The sequence below is a fragment of the Hydra vulgaris genome, chromosome 03, assembly GCF_038396675.1.
Source record: "Hydra vulgaris chromosome 03, alternate assembly HydraT2T_AEP".
Lineage (NCBI taxonomy): Eukaryota > Metazoa > Cnidaria > Hydrozoa > Anthoathecata > Hydridae > Hydra > Hydra vulgaris.
Genome location: NC_088922.1, coordinates 32408130 through 32430623, shown reverse-complemented (window position 1 = coordinate 32430623; position 22494 = coordinate 32408130). Strand labels below are relative to the sequence as shown.

The 22494-nt window shown below is 27.5% G+C and overlaps 1 protein-coding gene across 1 annotated transcript in view; it reads right to left on the bottom strand.

Moving 5' to 3' along the window:
* Positions 1-22494, bottom strand: part of LOC101238484 (tyrosine-protein phosphatase non-receptor type 13) — a 176954-nt gene that overhangs the window by 135989 nt on the left and 18471 nt on the right. Inside the window, exons 5-6 of the mRNA XM_065792946.1 lie at positions 19406-19498; positions 13896-13982 (exon numbers count right to left, since the gene is read on the bottom strand). Of these exons, the coding sequence (XP_065649018.1) occupies positions 13896-13982; positions 19406-19498 (180 nt within the window). The remainder of the gene's footprint in view (positions 1-13895; positions 13983-19405; positions 19499-22494) is intronic.

Sequence of the window (22494 nt, the reverse complement as noted above, 5' to 3'; positions counted from 1 at the left end):
AAGTAATGAACCTAGTGATGAAAAACCACATTCTAGGTAGCCTTGCTGCAAAAAAATCAAAACAATTACAAATATATCTGATAAAAAATTATATTAAAAGTTTTTTGTCTTTTGCAAAGTGAAAATGAGACGTCTATACACATACTTTTAAAAGTTTGCAACTGATAAAATGTTAGAGAATACTGCAGTGCAAACTAACACTTATTACATTCATTTTGTTAATAATCATTTTAGAGAATGATAAGAGGGCTATATATAGAACCAGATGAAACAGTTTGCAGGCTTGATTGGGAAGCGGATCACACTTTATTCCTGACCAGGCATATAATATTTATTTGCAATAACTTGACCACAGCTTTTTAAATAATTTAAGAATATTCAAATTTATGTATGTTTCTATGTATGTCCGAAAAAGTTCAACAGGCTAAAAAAATTGACTTGGCATTAATCTTTTATAAAAGTGTTTGGCTAATATAAATGTTTTTATATTAGCAAAACACTTTTAAACAAAACAACAATTTTTATTTTTTAAACAGTCCTTACTGACTGTTTAAAAAATCAAAATGTCTTAATAAAAATTATATAAAGTTAAGTAAATTATATAAATATAGATTAATTTTTTATAATTTAAAAAGTTTATGATGAATGTAAATTTTTAAAAATAATTTGTATGATTGAGTTTATAAAATAAAGACTTTCAACAACAATTGCATTTTTGATAAAATTTTAGTAATAGTCATTTAAAGTTAATAGAACTAATAATTAAATAAACATACAGGAACTTACAGAGGACTGAACATATATACATAGTGAATAACGCAAACATACATATATACATAACATATATATAGTGAGTTACAAGCAGATGAACACTGTGCCAGAGGTTTGAACAAAACGCAAACATACATTTATATAAAGTGACTTAAGGGTTAAATAGCACCCTGTCAGAGGCCCATACAGAACACAAACATTCAAAATATTAAAAAGCCCACTCACTAAACATCATCAGTTGTATTGTAAAGCAGCTCTGCTTTCTCTTCATAAACTATTTTTACCTTTTTAGTTTAGCCATAAAAGTTTGCTTTCAAATAATTTGATGCAATAAAAACTTTTTATTGAATATTTTTTTTGCTTGTTGGAAGTGATGGTGTTTAATATATATATATATATATATATATATATATATATATATATATATATATATATATATATATATATATATATATATATATATATATATATATATATATATATATATATATATATATATATATATATATATATATATATATATATATATATATATATATTTATATAAATAGATATTTATATATATATATATATATATATATATTTTTTTTTTTTTTTTTTTAATTCATTGGTAAATTCAAGCTGCAAAGTGGTACACATTTAACTAAATGGATGATACACCTGTGTTCAGTGAGACCTGGTTCTATAGTTTACTCATATAATGAATCAGCAACTGGACAAATCTGACAACTGGATATCGAAGAATGTCTTTCCCCTGTGTCAACAAGACATAGCCAAGAAGAAAGGAGACAAATACCAAACTTTCATGACTTTGGTTAAACAACATAAAAATTCAAGTTACAAGAAAATGAGTCAATGGATACAGAAAGCTCAAGATTTCAACATGCGTATGACAAGCAGAGTCTACACCCTTAGAACAAATGATGTGACATACCATTGGAAATTGGAAGAGTTGTTTGGTGTTAAAATGACAGGTGAAGACGAGGCATTCCATTATGATAATTGCTACAGGTCTTACTCGACAATTTGTACATTCACAGTTTCACATATATGGAAAAAAAAGGTGAAAAGAAATGAGGAAAGACATCAGTTAAATGAGAAAGAGTGAAAGGCTATGGAGGAAACCAGTAAGCAGGAAAAAGCATGCAGAAGTCTGCAGTATATGGATGCCCTAAACACAGGCGATGCTCAAGAAACCAACCCAGGAGATCAAGATCATGATTTCATTACTGCTTTTCCAATCATGCTAGAAACGCTTTCTTCAAGTTCAAGAAAGGACCCTAAGAATTAGATAGGAACTAGTAATAAATGTTTGGACAAATGTATAATAAGATGCAGATCCAGTGCTTTTGCAGCCACAAAATCAGTTGCGATGATGTAATTGGTACCATCATTAAAACATTTTTGCTCAGAAATGGACAATCAATTCAAATCGGCTAGATGAAGAATTGAGTGATTCTGAGTCAGACTCGGATAAACCCAAAAAGAGCATAGTTGCCAACAACCTGATAAAACTGAAAAGACATCACTCTACTGAGTACAATCTAATCACTAGAGATCTCACCTTTGTTTTCCTCTCAGCGATAGATAGATATTTTAAGGACATATCTTACCTTAATCTCTAGATGGCGGCAAATTATCTTCTCAATAAAGATGCTAGTGATGTGGCTACCGTTGGCTTAAACAATACGACCAAAGCTGCAGGTCACAAGTTGTACGATATCAAGGTAGACCACATTAAAATCAGTGGACAGACAGGGAGCAGAGAGCATTACCAAGGGTATAGAATACTTTTCATTCAGGATCTGAGGGTGCGGTGCCTACAAAGTTAAGCTGAAGTGCCTTGCAGTGTTGGCAGACTCTACTGTGGATGAGGGAAAAGGTGCTATAGATTTTTGGATGTCAGACCATTCTGGAGATTGTAGCATATTGTTAAAAAACCTAGGTGTTGCGTACAATAAAAAATTTTAATGTTGCGCACATTTAATACTATCAATAAGGTATTTTGCAACACCAAACAGAGAATAGTAGTTCAGAAACTAATGGACATATAAGCTGGACAGAAAGCATTCACACCTCCGCCAACTCCAATACACACTCTTAGATAAACATAGTCAAGTTACTCTCGCCAAGTCATGCTAGTCACTCCAGTAGTATAAAAAGGGCATTCTAGGCCAAAATTTTTTCCACTATATCTATAACCATAATCTTATATCATATTTAACCATAAACTTATCCATATTCTCATAAGTCATTTCAACCATATCCATATCCATATTCTCATAAGTCATTTCAATCATTATACTTTCCATAAATTCTTAACTCATTTCATCCATTATCTTAACTATAATTTCTGAGCTAAAATATATTAATATATTATGGTTGTTATACAACCATAATATATTAATATATTATGGTTACATCATAACTATAAACTCTGATTTTATAAAAATCAATTTTTATAAAAACAATTTTTAAAGTTAAGCTTATGCGTAAGTGAAATTTACACATAAAATAAAGCATATCCGATTAAAAAACTAATTTTACAGACTTGACAATTCTTTATTGTCAACCCATGAGTTGAAAGAAACAGGATATCCATACCACTATCGTCAGTTATTTTATATGTTGGTGGATCTGTGAACTGAATCTGTGACATTGTAAAAACTTCTTCAGTTCATCTCGGTGTGTATCCTTTTTCAAACGTTCCCTTCTTTTTAGTTATTCTAACTCTATCACCAATTGAAAACTTTGGCTTAACAGGCTCTAATCATGCATTTCCAAGTAGATTTAACCAAACAATATTTTCCTTCTTTTTATCGCTAGCTTCAACTGGTGTCATTTTAATTGAGGAATGACCAAACTTTGCTTTAGATGATATAATAGGTTTTATAATACCTCATTTAATTCTTTCACGTATTGTCACGTATTGATTTTTTATAGCATCCATTTCTTCGATCATTATTTTATCACCTAAATTTCTTTTTTTTGTATCATCAAAGTATTTATAAGTGATGGAAAGCTGCATTATCAACTCTATCTACAGGTTTACTCCATTCTTTATATGCGTCAGTAGAAGTTAATCGTTCATCTAAATTAGTACCAGGACCTGCAAAGTTCATACCAGGTAAATGCATTTCACCTGGAAACTTTGACAATGGTAGTTTTATTTTACTTGTTGCTGAATTAATTGAACCAACTAAATCACCTCCTTCTTTTGCTGATACGAATTTAGTTTTTAGTTTTCCGCAAATAGCACAAGTTCCACATTGCATATTTCTATTTTTACTAACAACTTTTTGTAAGTTTAGTGTATCTGTTTTGTTTCTACATTTGAGACAGTACATTTTTATATATATAGAAAATAAAATGATTAAATATATTTTTATATATAGAAAAAATCTTAAATATATAAAAATGGATAGTATAGATTTGTCATGGAATGCGAATAACAATAAGAGAAATAATAATAAGTTGTTTCCTAAGAGTAAAAGAGGAATTATTGTTGGAAAGTCGGGTTGTGGAAAAACTACTTTATTATTGAATTTACTTTTGAGACCTGGTTGGTTAGACTAAAATAATTTACAAGTTAAAAGGCAAAATCGAAAAATTAAATGCAAACCCTGAGCTTATAATTGAAGACATTTCAAAAAATTTAAATGAGAAAACGGATATGGAGTGCAAGTTTTTTGAAACAGCAGAAGATGTACCTGATCCTGAAGATCTTGATGTTCATAAAGAATAATTTGATGATATTTGATGATTTACAATTAACAAAGCAAAATAAGTGTGAAAAATATTATAAAAGAGGAAGACATAGTAATGTAGATTGTTTCTATCTTGCACAAAATTATTTTATGTTATCTAGGCAAACTATACAAAAAAATACAAATTTTATTTGCTTATTTCTGCAAGATTTAAAGAATTTAAATCACATTTATAATGATCATGTTTCAAGTGATATGTCAAAAGATGAGTTTAAAAGTTTTTGTAAGAAAGCTTGGTCAGAGCCTCATGGATTTGTTATTATAGATCTATCTTCTAAAAGAGATTATGGAAAATATGGAAGTGGATTAAATTGTTTTTATATACCAACTTGTTAATTTTTAAAAAAATTATAAAAAAAATCTTCTATATAAAAAAACAAAAAAATGCCATATTACTTATCAGTGAGCGGAAATAGCAATATCTTAAAAACTAAGTTTGCCCCTATTATTACACTTAGAGAAGACAGAGAATATGAAATGGCTCTAGTTAGTTTAGAGACATATTACAGTTTTCCTAATATTAATTCTTTAAACAACAATTTTAGATATAGCGCAAATAATGGATCAACAAGGATATAAACATTCCAGATAAATGTTATGAAATTAATGATATAAATAAATATATTCAATTGATTATGACAGGAAACGGTGATCCAAGTTCAGAAGTTACAAATATTACAATTGAAGGAAATAATAATACATTAAGATCAGCTTTAACTATTGCAACTGGTTATAAAGTTGATTTTACAACTTTAAATTCAATTAGAACTGTTTTTGGTTTTGACAGTGGAATATATCCAGCAGGCTACAATATATCAACTAATATAGTAAACATATTAAATGTTAATAGTATACGAGTAACAAGTGATATAATAGGATCATCGTATATAAATGGGGGAACTGATAACATTATATATTCATTTTTTGCAACTGTAGGTCCTGGTTATAAAATTGCTCTAGAGCCATATAATTTAATTTATTTACCAGTAACACTAAAAACAATATCAAAAATGGAAAATAAATTGCTTGATCAAAATGGAAATCTTTTGAATTTACGAGGAGAAGAAGTAACTATCACATTTCATATAAAAGAAGCGAAGTAGTATTTATTATTAAAATCGTAAAATTATTTTTTTTTAATTTTTTTAAAAAATTATTTTATATTATATATAAAAATGAGTAAATATACTAACATTAAAATAAATGTTTCGCAAGGGCAATTAGAAAAACTTAAAAAAGCAATTTAAGATGGCTATAGAGCTAGTATTAAGTTATCACATTCAGATCTTAATGGTGAGCATATATTAGCTGTAACAGATTATCAATTGAATAGAATTAAAATAGCATATGGAAAAGGTAAAGGCCTAATAATTACTTTATGTAAAATTCTATTCTCAAATCGAGGGAGGATTTATTGAAGCACGTTTTCCTTTACTTGGTACAGCTGGAAGATTTTTATTATCAAGCGTTGCTCCAGCACTTGCAACAGGCTTATTAACAGAAGTAGGTTCAGCAGCTGGATCAGCTATGGTTGATAAAATTGCTGGAAGGGGTGTTGTGTACTTAAAAAAGAATGGAAAAGTTAAAATGACAGCTGCAGGAAATGGTTTATATTTGAGACCATGGAGTAAAGGAAGTTCTGTAGGTGATGGATTGTACTTACGTAATGGAAATGGATATACATCAACAGGATCAGATTTATTATTAGGACCAAATTCACCATTTGCTAATATTCCATTTTTGAATATGATTTTGTGATTTCTTGAAATTTTTTTTATATTGCAATATAAAAAGAAATGCCAAGAAATAATCCGCCAATACATAAATTTATAACCAAATATGTACCAGATGAACCTCTAAAAATACTTCTTCATTCTAAGGTACACAAAGATTTGGAGCACCCTTCAGTATTAAAAAACGAGAATAAATATGAAATATTTGCACGACCCAACATTACAATAAAATCTCTATCACATCAATATATTCTTTTAAAGTTTGGTATAGTAGTTAATGAAGGTGTTGCGTTAGTCTCATTAAAACAAGAACTTAAATTAAAAATGTTAAGTTACAAAACTCTGTAATATCAGAGATTGTTGATGATATTATAATAAATGTTGTTAATAATTCTGATTCTGATGTATTAATTAAAAAAGGAGATAGTTTATGTTTTGTTAATTTATTGTAAATATTTTTTTAAAAATATTTTTTTAAAAATTATTATTTTTACTTATTAAAATGGAATTTATTTGCAAAAAGTTGTGTAATAATATTTATTCAGATATACCAAATGCGCCAGTTGAAAATGGTAATTCTAAAAATCAAGATACTATTGAAAACCAAGCTAATATATTGTCTAAATAAAATTAATGAGATTCAAAAAGAAATAGAGCGTGAGAGAGAAAAGAGAAATATGTTAAGTAAAAAGTAGAGCTGTAAAAATAATTTCAGCAATTGATAATTCATTACTTGCAAGCACTTGGAACTATTGGAATTGGCTTTTTAGCAATAATAATTGCTGCACCAGTAGCTATCGCATGTGAAGGTGCAGCATTAGGAGCAGGTGTTTTATCATTAATAGGAGGGCAAGTTAATAAAAAATTAAATTTAAAAGCAGAAAAGCATGAAAAGATTACATGATTATTAAAACATGCTATTGGAGTAGGTGGTATATTCAAAAGTATAAGAGATTTATTTAAACAAATAAAAACGTCAAATGTAACAAGAGTATCATTAGCTATGTTGAAGAAGCTGGCTGCAAGTGATTTAGGAAAAACTGCAATAACTGCTGCTAAATCAGCAGGAAAAGAACTTTCAACATCAGCGATAGAAGCTGCTAGAAATGCTGCAGTTGAAAAAAGAAAACAAATAATTGATAAAGCATCTTCAAAAATAGTTTCACAACCTGCTACTGATAAAAAAATTGATGAAATAATTTCAAATTTGGTTGGATCTAATGATCTGATAAATAATGGATCTGAAAGATCTAAAAAAAATAATACAGTTGATATATCAACAAATATAAATAAAATATTGATGGGGTCTGCAATAAGATCAACAAAAAAAAGTATTAGATAAAAATGCTATAAGAAGAGAAGACCTAGTTAAAAATGGACATGGTCGTCAACTTGTGAAGACTTGCAAAAAAATTTTATACAATTATTATTTTTTTAAGAATTGTCAATCAAAAAAATTTTTTTATATTGTATATAAAAAAACAAAATGACAAGTTTTACAGAAATTTTACATTTCTGTAAAATTTAATACTTACTTATCATTTGTTTTTTTATATACAATATAAAAAAAAAAATTTTTTATAATGCATATAAAAAAACAAATGAGAACTAAGTATTAAATTTTACAGAAATGCCAATTGCAGATAATGGAATTGAAAGATTTGAATTCCATGAATATGAGCCAGTGGCTCGTACAAATAGTGCTGGAGTAATAAGAATCAACATTGAGCAACAAGATTTGTTCAGGCTTTCATCTGAAGCTTATCTCTTATTTGAAGGACAACTTGTTAAACCTGCTGATGCAACAGCTTATGCTAATACAGATGCAGTGACGCTTACAAATAATGGTATCATGCATTTATTCAGTCAAATATCATACCAATTATAAAACCAAGATAAAGAAACTATTTATCACCCAGGTCAAGCAACTACAATGTTAGGAATGCTTAAATACCCAAATGACTTTCAATTAGCGCAAGGATTAAATCTATTGTAGTATAAAGATACTGCAACAACAGCAGTACTTGCTCAGGGTTTAACTCAAGGTTTGCATTAAGACAAGCATACATAATTCAGAAACCAACTACAAAAGGAACATTTACATTTTGCATACCTTTAAGACACATTTTTGGATTCTGTGATGATTATGACAAAGTTATTTATGGGTTTAAACATACAATAACTTTTGTAAAAAAAAGTGATGATGATGCAATTTTTAAGCTTGCTGCTGCAGCTGCAGGAAAAGTTAATCTTAATAAAATATCATTGTTTATACCACATGTGATCCCATCAGATTTAGAAAGGATTACTCTTTATAAATCTATCGAATCAAAAGTGACACTTCCAGTAAGTTTTCGAGCATGTCAGTGTGATACTATATCTGTTGCACAATCTAATACATTTACTTGGAGATTGAGCGTAAAGACATCTCCTGAAAAACCAAGATACATTATTGTTGCATTTCAAACAAGGATGAAGACCAAAATGCTAATGCTTTAATATTTGATCATTGCGACTTGAAAAATATGTACATTATGCTTAATCAAGAAAGATATCCTGCTGTTGATTATAATTTGTCATTCCCAAATCAGCAATTTTCAAGAGCTTATAGAGATGCAGCTGTGTTTGATGAAAAATTTTATGGAATGAATTGATCACACACAGCAATATAACTCCTTCTGATTATAAAGATTTATATCCACTTTTTGTTTTTGATGTTAGTAAGCAATCAGAAAGATTAAAATTATTAACAACAAATTAAAGCAACATTTAATAAGGCTGTTCCAGTAGATACTGAAGCTATTGCAGTTGTAATATCTGATAGAATGATAGAATTTCAATCAGACAGAAATAAAACGAATGTTGTTTATTAAATTTTTTTAAAATTAAATTTTTTTGAAAATTTATTAAAATTTTTTTTCTTTATATATTAAAAGAATGAAATACACTACGAAAAGTTTAAAAAATCTATTAGAAGATATAACATTTCAAAAACATCTGACAATATCGCTACATTGCTAATGATTTCTATAGAAAATGGGTTGTTAAATAAAGAATCAATTATGGATGAAGTGAAAGAAGTAAAAGATAAAAGACCAGTTGGCAGACCTAGAATACATCCAGTGAAAGAAATAAATGAGAAAAAAACAATCAAGCCGAAAATACATTGTGAAAAACAAGAAAAAATTATAGATCTAAAATATGAAAGATTAAAAACAATTAAGAAAAAACCAGTCACTGTTAAATTTACAAACATGGAAACTGGAGAAATTAAAATATATAAATCATTATATAGTGCTATGCAAGATACTAAGCATGGATGGAGATATCTTGAATTACAAGATGGAAAAGTTGATAATGGATTTAAATATTGGAAATATTTAAATCTGAAAATTCTGAAAAAGATTAATATAATAATAAATAAAATCTTGTCATACATAAAAATAAATTAAATAAAATCTTGTCATACATAAAAATGGAAAACAAAATTGTCAGAGGATGCAATATAATTATAGAATAATCAAACTATTATTATAAAACTATCAGAGGATGCGATTGATTGGATGAGTTATCTAACTTTTATTTACATTTTTCAAATAGAAAAAAAAATTGAAAATAGAACAGTTAAAATTGAAAATAGAACAATTAAAATTGAAAATAGAACAGTTAAAATATAAAATAGAACAGTTAAAATTGAAAATAGAACAGTTAAAATATAAAATAGAACAGTTAAAATTGAAAATAGAACAGTTAAAATATAAAATAGAACAGCTAAAATTGAAAATAGAACAGTTAAAATTGAAAAAGATGGTGAGTTTAAAATAGAGTTATAAAACTTTCTTATAGAATTAGAGGGTGGAGACGTATAGAATGTTTATAATAAACATATGCTTAAAAAATATTTACATGTGCTTTGTAAATATTTTAAATAAATAAATATAACAAATAAAATCTTATTATTTCAAATCAAATAAGTCATATAAAAAAATGGAAAATGAACAAATACTACAAAATATACTCAATGAGCCTATTCCAGATATAGCATCATCAGAAATTTTAACTCCTACACCTTTTGTATATAGAACATTGACAATTACAAAAGAGCAGGACATTTCAAAATATAAAAATATTAATTATTATTGTAGAATACGAGGATTTGGATATATTTAAAAATCAGAAAAAATATATATTAAAAATATGACAAGATATATTTTTTTAAATATTATTTAAAGAAAATGAAAATTAAAAAAAAAATATCTTATTATATAAAAATGAAAAATAAAAATGTCAGAGAATTACAACAAATCGCAAAAGAGCGAAAAATTAAATATTATTATAGAATGATAAAAAGTGATCTCATAAGAGTGTTAGTGCACACACCTGTTGAGCATACACAAACGCTATCTACATCAGTTGAACATACAAATATATTAGACGATCATATTCCGGATATATCATCTTTAACAATTTCAACTCCTACACCTTTTATTGCAACTAATACATCGATACCTCGAAAAGAATCAAATAATTATTCTTTTGCAAATTGGATTATGTCTTATTTTCCTGATATAATTAAAAAAGCAGCTAATGAAAAGATTGAAGCATTAAAATCTTGCATTAAAAGTTGTAGAGTTGTACAATAAATTTGGAATTAGAAAATCAATAGAATTTAAATTAAAGAAATCATCTGTTAAGAATGTGACAAAACAATTTAAAGCTAAAGGAATAGAAGGTTATGATGCTTTATCATTCATAAATGCTGCTAAGAATAGCGCTATTAAAGTACTAAAAGAAAAGAAAAATTTAAAAGTTTATATTGTTCTCCATTGTGAAATGGAGCGTACTGACATTAAAACAGGAGAAACTATAACCACAACTGGTGTATTTAGAACAAATAATCAAGTTGTATTAGAAACAACAGATATAGATAGGTTTTATGAAATATCAAAGCAGAAAATTTTAGAATCATTATCATTATATCAACAGGCAGGATCAGGTGGGAGATTTGTTTCTGTTGAAAATATGGATATAAATATTATTGAGTATAATCCTATTAAAGCTAAATCCAAGTTCATTCTGTTATTATATTAAATGTTTTGATGAAAATTTTTATCAAGGTAAATTAGTCACATTTACTGTAATTAGTGAAACAGATGATGTTGCACAAAAATTTGTTGATAGTTTACAAGAAATTATTAAGAAAATTTACCACATGATTAAATTTCCGAAAAATATGATATTTACTCCTGAAAACAAGCATGATTGAATGCAGCAATATCATGCCACCAAATACAAGTGTTGATGCAACAACAGCTTTTGTACAATCTTCTGGTCCTAGTATTCTCAGAAAACTATGGTTAGCATTTGAAGGATTTGATCCTAATCAGAATGTATCAGGTATCGTATTTCTTAGAATATATGCAGATCATGCAATTTGCATAGGAGATTATTCTACTTCTACAAATAGTGTTGGAGATAATATTCCTTTAGCCTGTGATATTTTATTTTCACCACTTGGTGGATCATTTTATGCAAACTCTTTACAAGATTGTAATGTACATACTGCTAATTCATTAGGAGGATACTTTACACTAGATTTACCATCTACTACTAGTCTAGTAATTCAATTATACAATAAAACTAGCCAAAACGTTACAGATTGGATACAACCTTTTATTACAAGAACTAGATCAATACCTCAATCATTGTCATCTATTAAATAATACTCAGAAACATTTAGATTTATGAACACAATCTATGGTAAAGAATATATATTATTAGACACTGCAGACAATGCTGGTCAAGGTGTTTATCTTAAATATATTAGAATGCATGTTATTGGTGTATCTGGAAGTTGGTGGGAATCTAGAGTACACATGTATGATGCATACAATTCTCCAGTAAATACTAACTCTGTTATACAATCTTGGACACCATATAACAATACCAATTATACGGTATTTCAAGGATTTGATAGTAATAGTGTATGTATATATATATGGTTATTTATCTTTCTTTGTCGAACGGTGCAAATATTAAATCATTTAATAATGAATCATCTGGACTATTGTATCAATCAAGTGATTTAATTGGTTCTACAATTACTATCTCATTTTACAGAAATTTTACTGATTTCATGCCTAGTGTTTCTACTGGAAGAAGATTAGTAGTTACATTAAACTCTGGGGATGCAGAAGAAGGACAATCTGGAAGTTTCTCTGTAGTAGGACATGTTTTCTTTTATGCTTAGATTTCACAAGTGAAATCAATAAGCTATAGCTTAGCTAGATTTCACTTATGCATAAGCTTAACTTGAAAAATTGATTTTATAGAAATTGATTTTTATAAAATTACAAAAAAAATTTTTAGATCAGAGTTTGTAGTTATAATGTAAGCATAATATATTAATATATTATGGTTGTATAACAACCATAATATATTAATATATTTTAGCTCAGAAATTATGGTTAAGATAATGGTTGAAATGAGTTAAGAATTTATGGATAGTATAATGGTTGAAATGACATATGAGAATATGGATATGGATATGGTTGAAATGACTTATGAGAATATGGATAAGTTTATGGTTAAATATGATATGAGATTATGGTTATAGATAAAGTAGAAAAATTTTTTGACTTTTTTGAAGTGACTGTGTACAAAAACTTGAACAAGCTTGTACTAGCCTTACCAGTTTATATTCAGAACAATTAGTTCATTCTCTGTTCAGAAGTGTATGATGAAGTAGACAAGATGGTTATTTTTCCTACAATGGAATTACTAGGAATTGAAAAGAGAAGAACTGACAAACCCAGAATTTCTTAATATGATTCTAGCTAATATGAGTGTTGTGCGTGAGTTTTTCAAAGAAAAATTATGACAACTGAAAGAAGCTAGAAGCAATGTTGACTTAAACTGTGGCAGAGGAAAACTTCTTGCTGCTATCTTAGATAAAATTATAGACACATTGATTCGATAGTTAAAAGAGATGGACTTTTTCTCTCCAGTCATCAATCCAGACTCTAACGATTTACAAAAAGACTTTGATCTTTGAGGCTTGTAATACTTTGCATGCATGAAATGACTGCAGAGTTGAATTCAGCAACCTCAAAATCTTAAAAAAAGAGATATTGGAGGCCATGGTTGTGGCTTCAGTACTTTAAGTTTGAGGCAGTGGCTATTTATGGCCGCCATCTTGAAAAAAAATGCACTTTTTTTTTCAAGATGGCGATTTTTTTTTAAACCTAAACTGTCATGCTAGCTGGAATTTCCTTCCAGAACAGAACTCTGCGTCAAATTTTGCCTCAGAATACAGTTGTTGACTTGAACTTTTTGAAAAAAATTTATAACTTGCCATACCCTAATAACATATCTATAAATGGAAATATTTTATTATAATGCTTATAAAATAAAAATTTTATAAGCATATAATAAATTATTTGAAGCAGAAATTTTCCTCGCGTAACAGTTTCACAGAACAGAATTGTGTATTTTTATTGTCACATCATTACAAGAAAGTTTGTCTGAGATTTATGTATTCCTCTAACTCAGATTTAAGTGGTAATCCTTATATTATTTAAGATAATTATTCATAACTAATTTTATTAATTTTAACCAATTTTACCTCTAGTCCATATGGTCCTACTATTTCTTCTGCCAGACTTTGAATACATTTTTGTGATACATTCACATCAACATGTTTGTTACAAATCTAATATTTAAAAAGTTTAATGAAAAAAAGATTTCCATAAAATTTTTATAAAACTAATTCTGAGAAATCTGCCAATCACAAAACTTGTGAAATATATTGTTTTGAATTGTAGATTCTTGTTAAAACATAAAACTAGTGCTTTAAACTGGTTGACATGAATGCCATTAAAATTGAAATTGGTTAAAAATTGATTAACATGTTTACATAAAAAATTGGTTGATATGATTAGCCATTGATTACATAATGATTATAGATTTGACAGTTTCAATAACCTTTACTTTCAATAAAAGATGGTTACAAACTCTGTGATTTAAATAACTTAAAGATAGTTATTCTTGCTTTAAATGACATAAAATTTGTTGTTAAAACTTGTTAACTTTTGAACTAGGGATGGCACTTTCAATTATTTTTAATGTAAAAACGCGAATTAGTTTAAAGCATAAATTACTTTACATAACTCATATAAACCATTACATAACTCATACAAAAACTCATATAAAAATATATGATTTAATTACATTTAAAAAATTACTTTTACGTGAAAAAAATTGTTAGTTACAATTACAAACAAAAGTATATTTTTTCTTTGAAATTTTATACTTTAATATGTAAGTAAGTAAAATGTAAGTTATATTATTTACTTTCTCAAAGAACAGTTTATTTACTTTCTCAAAGAACATTTCATGTTGATTTAACATAAATTTTGAGACAGGTAGCGTATTCAAACCCATTGCCTGTTTGAGGGCACTTTTGGGTAATATTTCAGGTAATACTCTGATGTGTGTGGGCAGTGTTTGTGGTGGGGCATTGGGAAAGGATTTTTTTTCACGTATATTACAAAGGGTAGTTCTATTATAATTAAGGGTTGGGGAAGAAGGTACAATTTCTAAGCTTCGGGTAATTCATGCATGTGTAAACCTTGACTGTCACTCTAACAAACAGTGACCTTGAAGTCACTGTTTGTTAGAGTGCGTTTTTTCTCTAGTTTTTTTCTTTGTATTTGCCTTTTCAATCAAGTATTTTGTTATTGGTAATATGATGCAATATAACGTTTTTGGTATCCGCATGGACGTCGACTGCTAAAACAGTTTTCAAAAAATTATAAGTCATTTAAACTACCTGATATAATAAAGGAGTGTTTATCAGATATAATCTTTTATTGCATTTTATCGTATATAATTTATTTGAAAAAAGATGGTGTGGAAAGCTGTTCAATTTTCTACTACAGGTTGTGGGCACCTTAAGAACCTCCTTTTTGTTGCGTTGGTGTCCAACCTGCACAAGGATGATTAGAAAAATAAAATCTTATTCAATTAAAATAGTGCTTTAGAATAAACTTGTAATTTTTTTCAAACGTTTGTTTGACTTTACAAGTTAATTGTCGACAATCAATTGTCCCAGAATCTTACTATTGATTTTTCACTACCTTCTAGACTAGCTAGAGCTCTGAAACCTCCAGCATTTGTGTAAACTTAATAAAAGTACATCCTAAAATTGTTTTCAGCCAACTGGAAAAACTCCAAATTTTTGAATTTCTTTACTTTGATTTTACATAACAAATCAAATACTAAAACAAATAAATAAATAAAAATTTTTTGATTTATTTGTTTTAGTATTAATTTTTTTGTCGGGAGAAAATAGGTTAGTGCCCCTGATAAAAGTTTACCGTAAAGGAGTTGGGCGTATTTCTAGCTATGCTGGTGCTTTTTGCTTCTCCTATTCAGTGTGGTCATTGTCAGGGCTCTCCCGAAGAGGTCTCGTGGGGGGGGGGGTGTCATTTGTGTTTTTTGCCAACTAGAGACACACTTACACACACACAAAAATGAGGTCCTCAATATTTGACATTTGCCAACTATACTTCAAAACTTGCCAACTGAAATGCTAAATGTACAAATATGCTAACTCAAATGCATATATAACAGCTTGGGGTAGGGATACCTACTACACCCCCTGTTTGGGATGGCCCTGATCGGCCCTGGTTGTAACAACCACTCTAACAGAAATGAAAATTTTTTTTTTTTTTTATCAATAGCTATTAATGTCTGGAATAAACTTCTTCTTAAAACTGGAACAAATTAGTCTATTTCAGACAAAAATTATTCCAGTTAGTCATTTCCAGAAATAACTTTCATTTTGGTTAGACTTCTAAATAACTGATTTAGTTAACATCAAGATTAATTTTAAAAAATATATATATTAAAGTTAAAAAAGAAAAAGTAATTAACTTATTTATAACTTTTCATAACCACAACAGTCGCTTATTTAATTTATTTAATATAGCAAATTTAGTAGGGTGGTTCAAAAAAGCACACTTTTAAATTTAAAATTATATGGTCGATTCTAAAGAAGAGTGTCTTGATGTTATTTCATTATGTAGATAAAGTAACATCAAGTTCTTTTTTTTCAAGTAAATTTTTGTTACTATTTTTACTTTAAATTTTCAAAAATTTTAAGTAAAAAAGTTTACAAAAGTGTAAACCACAATATTTAAACAACCAGATTCCAATCACATATTTAAAATCAGGCCCATAATAAGCCTTTTGTTTTTGATTGAGATTTTAACTTTATGTAATGACATGGAGCAAACTCCAAGCATTTATATATTCATGTTTATGTAAGGCTTTTCAAAAAAAATTTTTTGACATTTTAAACTAAATTTAAGTTCATTAACAAGTCCATAATGTCATGCAATTATCTCTTAGTGTTCAAAAATTATAACTATATAGGCTTTGAGCAACCTCCCCAATTATTTAGGGGATTTAAAATATTATCTTTAATTAAGTTATAAGTTTGTCTGACAATCAAATTCTGTTCCTCATTAAAAAGTTTGGAGCAAAAGTTAATTTAAATCTTTTTTTGTGAATAAATAATCAAAGGACGCGGACTTCTTCATTAAAATTTATTGAAGAATAAGGAAGAAAACTAAGTTATTATAAGTGACTTTAGTCTTCAAGATCATTTGTATTTTTCAAACAATATTATCAAATTTTTTTTTTTTCAAATTTAATTTGGTCGTTGATTATTTTTGTTATTACATAAAGACATTCTTCAATGTAGTGGCTGATTTTTAATTTTTATAATTTTTAATTTTTCTAAACTTGTCGTTACAAATAATTTTTCTAAACTTGTCGTTACAAATAAATACTTTTCTTTTATAAAATATACAAATGGCGGGGACAAGAAGAAGACAAAAATAGTCTTATTTCCAAGCCCCCAAATATCTGTATATAATTAAGTCATTAAAAACTTGATTAATAAATATACTTTTGGTAAATAAAACATACTTAAGTGCCAAACTTAAGTATGTTCTTGTTTACATCACATTAGAATGTTTAGGAAAATGTTGAAGCAACCACCTTATTCGGTTTGGGTGTGGCGTAGCAAAATATTTTTAGTCAGTAGGCATACTGGTCCAGGTGCCCAATTTCTATTTCTCTGGAACAATAACTTTTACTTAAAAAAACAACAAAAAAACTTTCCCTCAAGCAACTAGACCGTGGGCTTAGTTGCTTGAGGGAAAGTAAATGTTGCTTACACTGGCCTTGCTGTAGTTAGGCCACTGATACTACACACAGCACACAGACAGAGGTGATTTTACAGGGGAGGGGGATTTACACCCCACCCCCACCCCCTCCCCCTGAAGAAGGTGATTTTTAAGTTAGGTTTTAGTCAGGTTATTTTACGAATTTAGTTGGCTAGTTGGGTATTTGACACAGCTCAGTCGGGTAAATTTTTGTTTTGAGGACCTTAAAAACTTCGGAGCTCCTAAAACAGCAAGACATGGGGTTGTAGCCCCCATAATCCAGGACTGGTTTAAACTTTCCCTCCTTAGTATTTCAAAAATAAAAACTTTTATGCAAAAAACCTGTAAAAAGAACTAATAATCATGCCAATTATGCCTTTCAAATAGTCTACCCTTTCTGAGTCTCCCATGGGTATATGCGCTTTCTCACTGCCATGTTTCAGCTTTGTCTGAATTCTAGACTACTTTTTTGCATTACTGCTGTACAAGATCCTGTCAAAGTTATTGTAGAATATAAGTAAATTTACTTACTTTATATAACTACTTTTAATTTACAATTAAAAAAATTTACATTATAAAGTAAAAGCTGTTTCAAAAAAATTAATTACTTATACGGAAATGTAAATTTACATTAAACGATTAAAATTACTTATGTAATTTACTTTTTCATAAAAATTAACTCGTGTAAGTAAAAAAAAAGTAAAAAAAGTAAAAGAGCCATCCCTATTTAATATATTATTTAATATATTATTTATTGAACTATTTTGAACTTTGAATTTCAAAAAAATCAATAAAAAATTGACAATTTTTATAATACAAACATTTTATAATTATAATATTTACAATACAAACCACTAGCTTTGTATACACACCTAACAATCTAAGTCTCTAGCTTTTGTATACACACCTAACAATATAAACCTTTAGCTTTTGTATACACACCTAACAATATAAACCTTTAGCTTTTGTATACACACCTAACAGTTAAAACATCTAGCTTTGTATACACATCTATCAATATAAGCCTCTAGCTTTTGTATACACACCTAACAATATAAGTCTCTAGCTTTTGTATACACACCTGACAATATAAAACTCTAGCTTTGTATACACACCTAACAATATAAAACTCTAGCTTTGTATACACACCTAACAATATAAGTCTCTAGCTTTTGTATACACACCTGACAATATAAAACTCTAGCTTTGTATACACACCTAACAATATAAGTCTCTAGCTTTTGTATACACACCTAACAATATAAGTCTCTAGCTTTTGTATACACACCTGACAATATAAAACTCTAGCTTTGTATACACACCTAACAATATAAAACTCTAGCTTTGTATACACACCTAACAGCAAAAACATCTAGCTTTGTATACACATCTATCAATATAAGTCTCTAGCTTTTGTATACACACCTAACAATGTAAGTCTCTAGCTTTTGTATACACACCTGACAATATAAAACTCTAGCTTTGTATACACATCTATCAATATAAGCCTCTAGCTTTTGTATACACACCTAACAATATAAGTCTCTAGCTTTTGTATACACACCTGACAATATAAAACTCTAGCTTTGTATACACACCTAACAATATAAAACTCTAGCTTTGTATACACATCTAACAATAAAGGTTTAGATACCTAACAATATATAACTAACAACTTTTAAATCCAGAAAAGAGCTTTTAGTAATAAATTAGCAACAAATGCAATAAATCTTATCAACAAATACTGTTATTTAAATATTAAATAAATACTAATATACTAACTTTAAATAAATACAAATATACTAACTTTATAAAACAATATAACAAAACAAACCTTTAAGTTGAAATAATAATAAAACACAATATTTTATTAATTTTTAAAAAAAGGAAAAGCATGTACCTGTATAATTTTTTTAAGTGACGCACGACATTTATAATTATCTTCAGTCATTTGACACATTAGTGATTCAATCTCAAAGCTCAATGTAAACTCCTATCAAAAAATACCAACAATTTGTATTGAAATCCAACCATCAGAAAAAAAACTTGATTTAAAATTATTGTCCCAAATACAAGAAGTTGTACTGTTTTATAATACAAAATATATTGCTTTTTTGTATATTATATATATATTATCCTATAATATTTAGCAATATATACAAAAAAAATATTGCTTTTTTAGTTACAGCATGTTATAAGTTTAAGAATTATGACCAATTTAAAAGTTCTGTACTAATTGTGCAATTTTACTAGCAAAAATTTGTAATAAAATAACAAGGAACTGGATCTCATTTTCTTTTTTTAGATTAAAAGAAAAGAACAGACTTTGAGGTAATATTCATTTGAGGCTTCAATTATTATGTTTTTTAAAAACTCATTTAAAATTAATAGGAACATTGTTATAAACATACAATCAAGTTAAGATTGGAATTAAGTTAAATGAATGAAAACTATTTAATAACAACAAAACAATAAACAACACTTTTCAATTGTTTTTATAAACATTCAATTTTGTGAATCATATAATTGATAATAATAAAAAAGCTTATAATGTAGCTTAGTAGAAGAGTTGACCAGAATTTTAGTTTTATGTTATAAGTAAACTAATTGTGGTAATTGAACACATCATAGAATGAAATTAATTTATGGTCTCACAATTATACAACAATTAAATTTTTAATTTTTTCTATAACGATCTTACAAGATTGCATTGTTAACATTTTATTATTGATACGGAATTGAGGTGAAAACATTAATTTTAATTGGTTAAAAATTTGATTATAAAAATTATAATATAGTGCACAACTATTATTTTTTGATGGCTATCAGATCATAATTGGTAGCAGAGGGTAGTTTCTTCATACAGAAAGATGGTAAAAGAAAAAGAAATCAGAAATCAAATCATCAAATAGAAGATCAATTAACTGTGCAAAATAAAGAATCAACATTTAAAAAAGAAGCAAGTGATTTTAAAGCCATTGCTTATGCTAACTAAACATCAAATTTTTCTACTTCTTGAGACAAGAAAAATTAGTTATGTGAATTGAGTAACGAACTAACAAAGACACAACAAGAAGCTATCAAGGTAATGGTTAAGTTGTCATACAAATAAAAACTTCTGAAATCAAAAGAAATTGCAGGTTACTGCATACACAATAAATAATGTAACTAGAAATTTAAAAGCAGTTAATTAGGCAATAATGTCAAAAAGTTGGAGACATTTAAAAAATATTGAATTTCCAAACGTTGGACAAAAACCAAAAATCAACATTCTAATTGGTGTGGATTATGCTGAGTTACAGTGCAGTTAAGAAAGTAAATAATAGATTTAATGAGCTGGTTGCCTGATTCACACCACTTAGATGGAGATTTTATAGTGGTTTTTACAGATGCCCTAAAACCTATATTATCACATCAACACCCAATAAAAATGACAGAAGATGCAAACAACACAATAAAAAAGTCATGGGAAATTGAAGTTGATGAAAATATGCAATTACCAAAAATAATAACAAGCATAGAAAACACTACAGCTTTGAATTTAAGCAAAAAGTTGGTTTAAAATGGAAAAAGGAAGAAATGAGCTTAAATTATCATGGAAGAAAAATATAACTATGATGAAAGTCAAAACCACCATTAAGTTAAGTTACTAAACTCAAAGAGATTTACTTACAAAAGTAAGCCATATCAATATTTCTTATGTCTTATATATTTCATACCATAGTTATATATATGTTGTATTATATCTTAAATGTTGTTAACACATAAAAAGCTTTAACCTAAAAATTATTTTAATAAAAAATTTTGAAAAGAATATGAAAAACGCAATACTGTTTTTTTTTTGTATTATTATTTTATTTATAGCAATATAAAACATTTTTTATAAATATGCAAGTTTTTTTTATTAGTTCATTTTATGAATTATTAATTTTAAATCTTGAAATTTTAAATTATTTTTTAAAAAATTTAAAAGAACTTTGCAAATTTTTTCAACATTTGCTTACAATAATTATAAACTTAATTGAGTGGAAACTGCAATGGCATCTGTAATATGCAGAGGCGTAGTGAGGGTCATTCCTGAAAATCAAACATAGATCTAACTACAGTAACAATATTTAGAGGATAAATATTGACAATACAGATTTAGAAGATAGTGCAAGCAAGAAAGAAAATTTTTTTAAGTGGTAAATATATTTAATAGTTATTATTTGTAAAGACGTTATTTTTTTGTTTCTTGAAAATAGTTTAAAAAATAGAAACATTCTATTGTAAACAAGTAAAATAAAAACTAAATTATAAACATTTTTTTAACTATGTTTAAAATATTATTTTTCAAAAAAAAAAAATTCAATTCAAGCATAGACTTTTGAAAATATAACTCTTTTCAAACCAAATTTTTTCATCCTGCTTTATTTTATTGCAAAACGATTAAATAATATTGAGTAAAAACAATTACTTAAAAACTCGAATGAAATAATTAACTATAATTAAATTGAAATAAATTAATTTATTAAAAATTAAACTATACTTAAATAATTTATAGCTAGTGTACCAATCAAGAAGCAAAAAATTTAGAAAGAACGCAGTATCTAATAAGTTTAGTATTTTTTTGTTTGTTTATGCGATACAATGATTGCAAAAAGTGACCAACGGAGCCGTCCAGTTACGTAGACCTGGGAGATGTGAATATAGAAGTAGATTGTAGATAATGTCATTGGGTTAGAATCATGAATGAATGTAAAGACTATTTTGTAGGGGGAATAAAACTAGGGGGGCTACAAGGAGAGGGTCAACAATAAATCATGCTCTAGTCATCCTAAGCAATTGATAAAACAATGGTCTATGAGTGAACATGTGTAAATCCCTAGGTGTATTGATGGCTGTCATGACTAAAAATATTATACAATAAAAAATGATAAAATCGAATAAGTAAATAAAAAGATGGTAATCAATAATAGTACGGGCAACATAAAAAGAAAAAACAATACA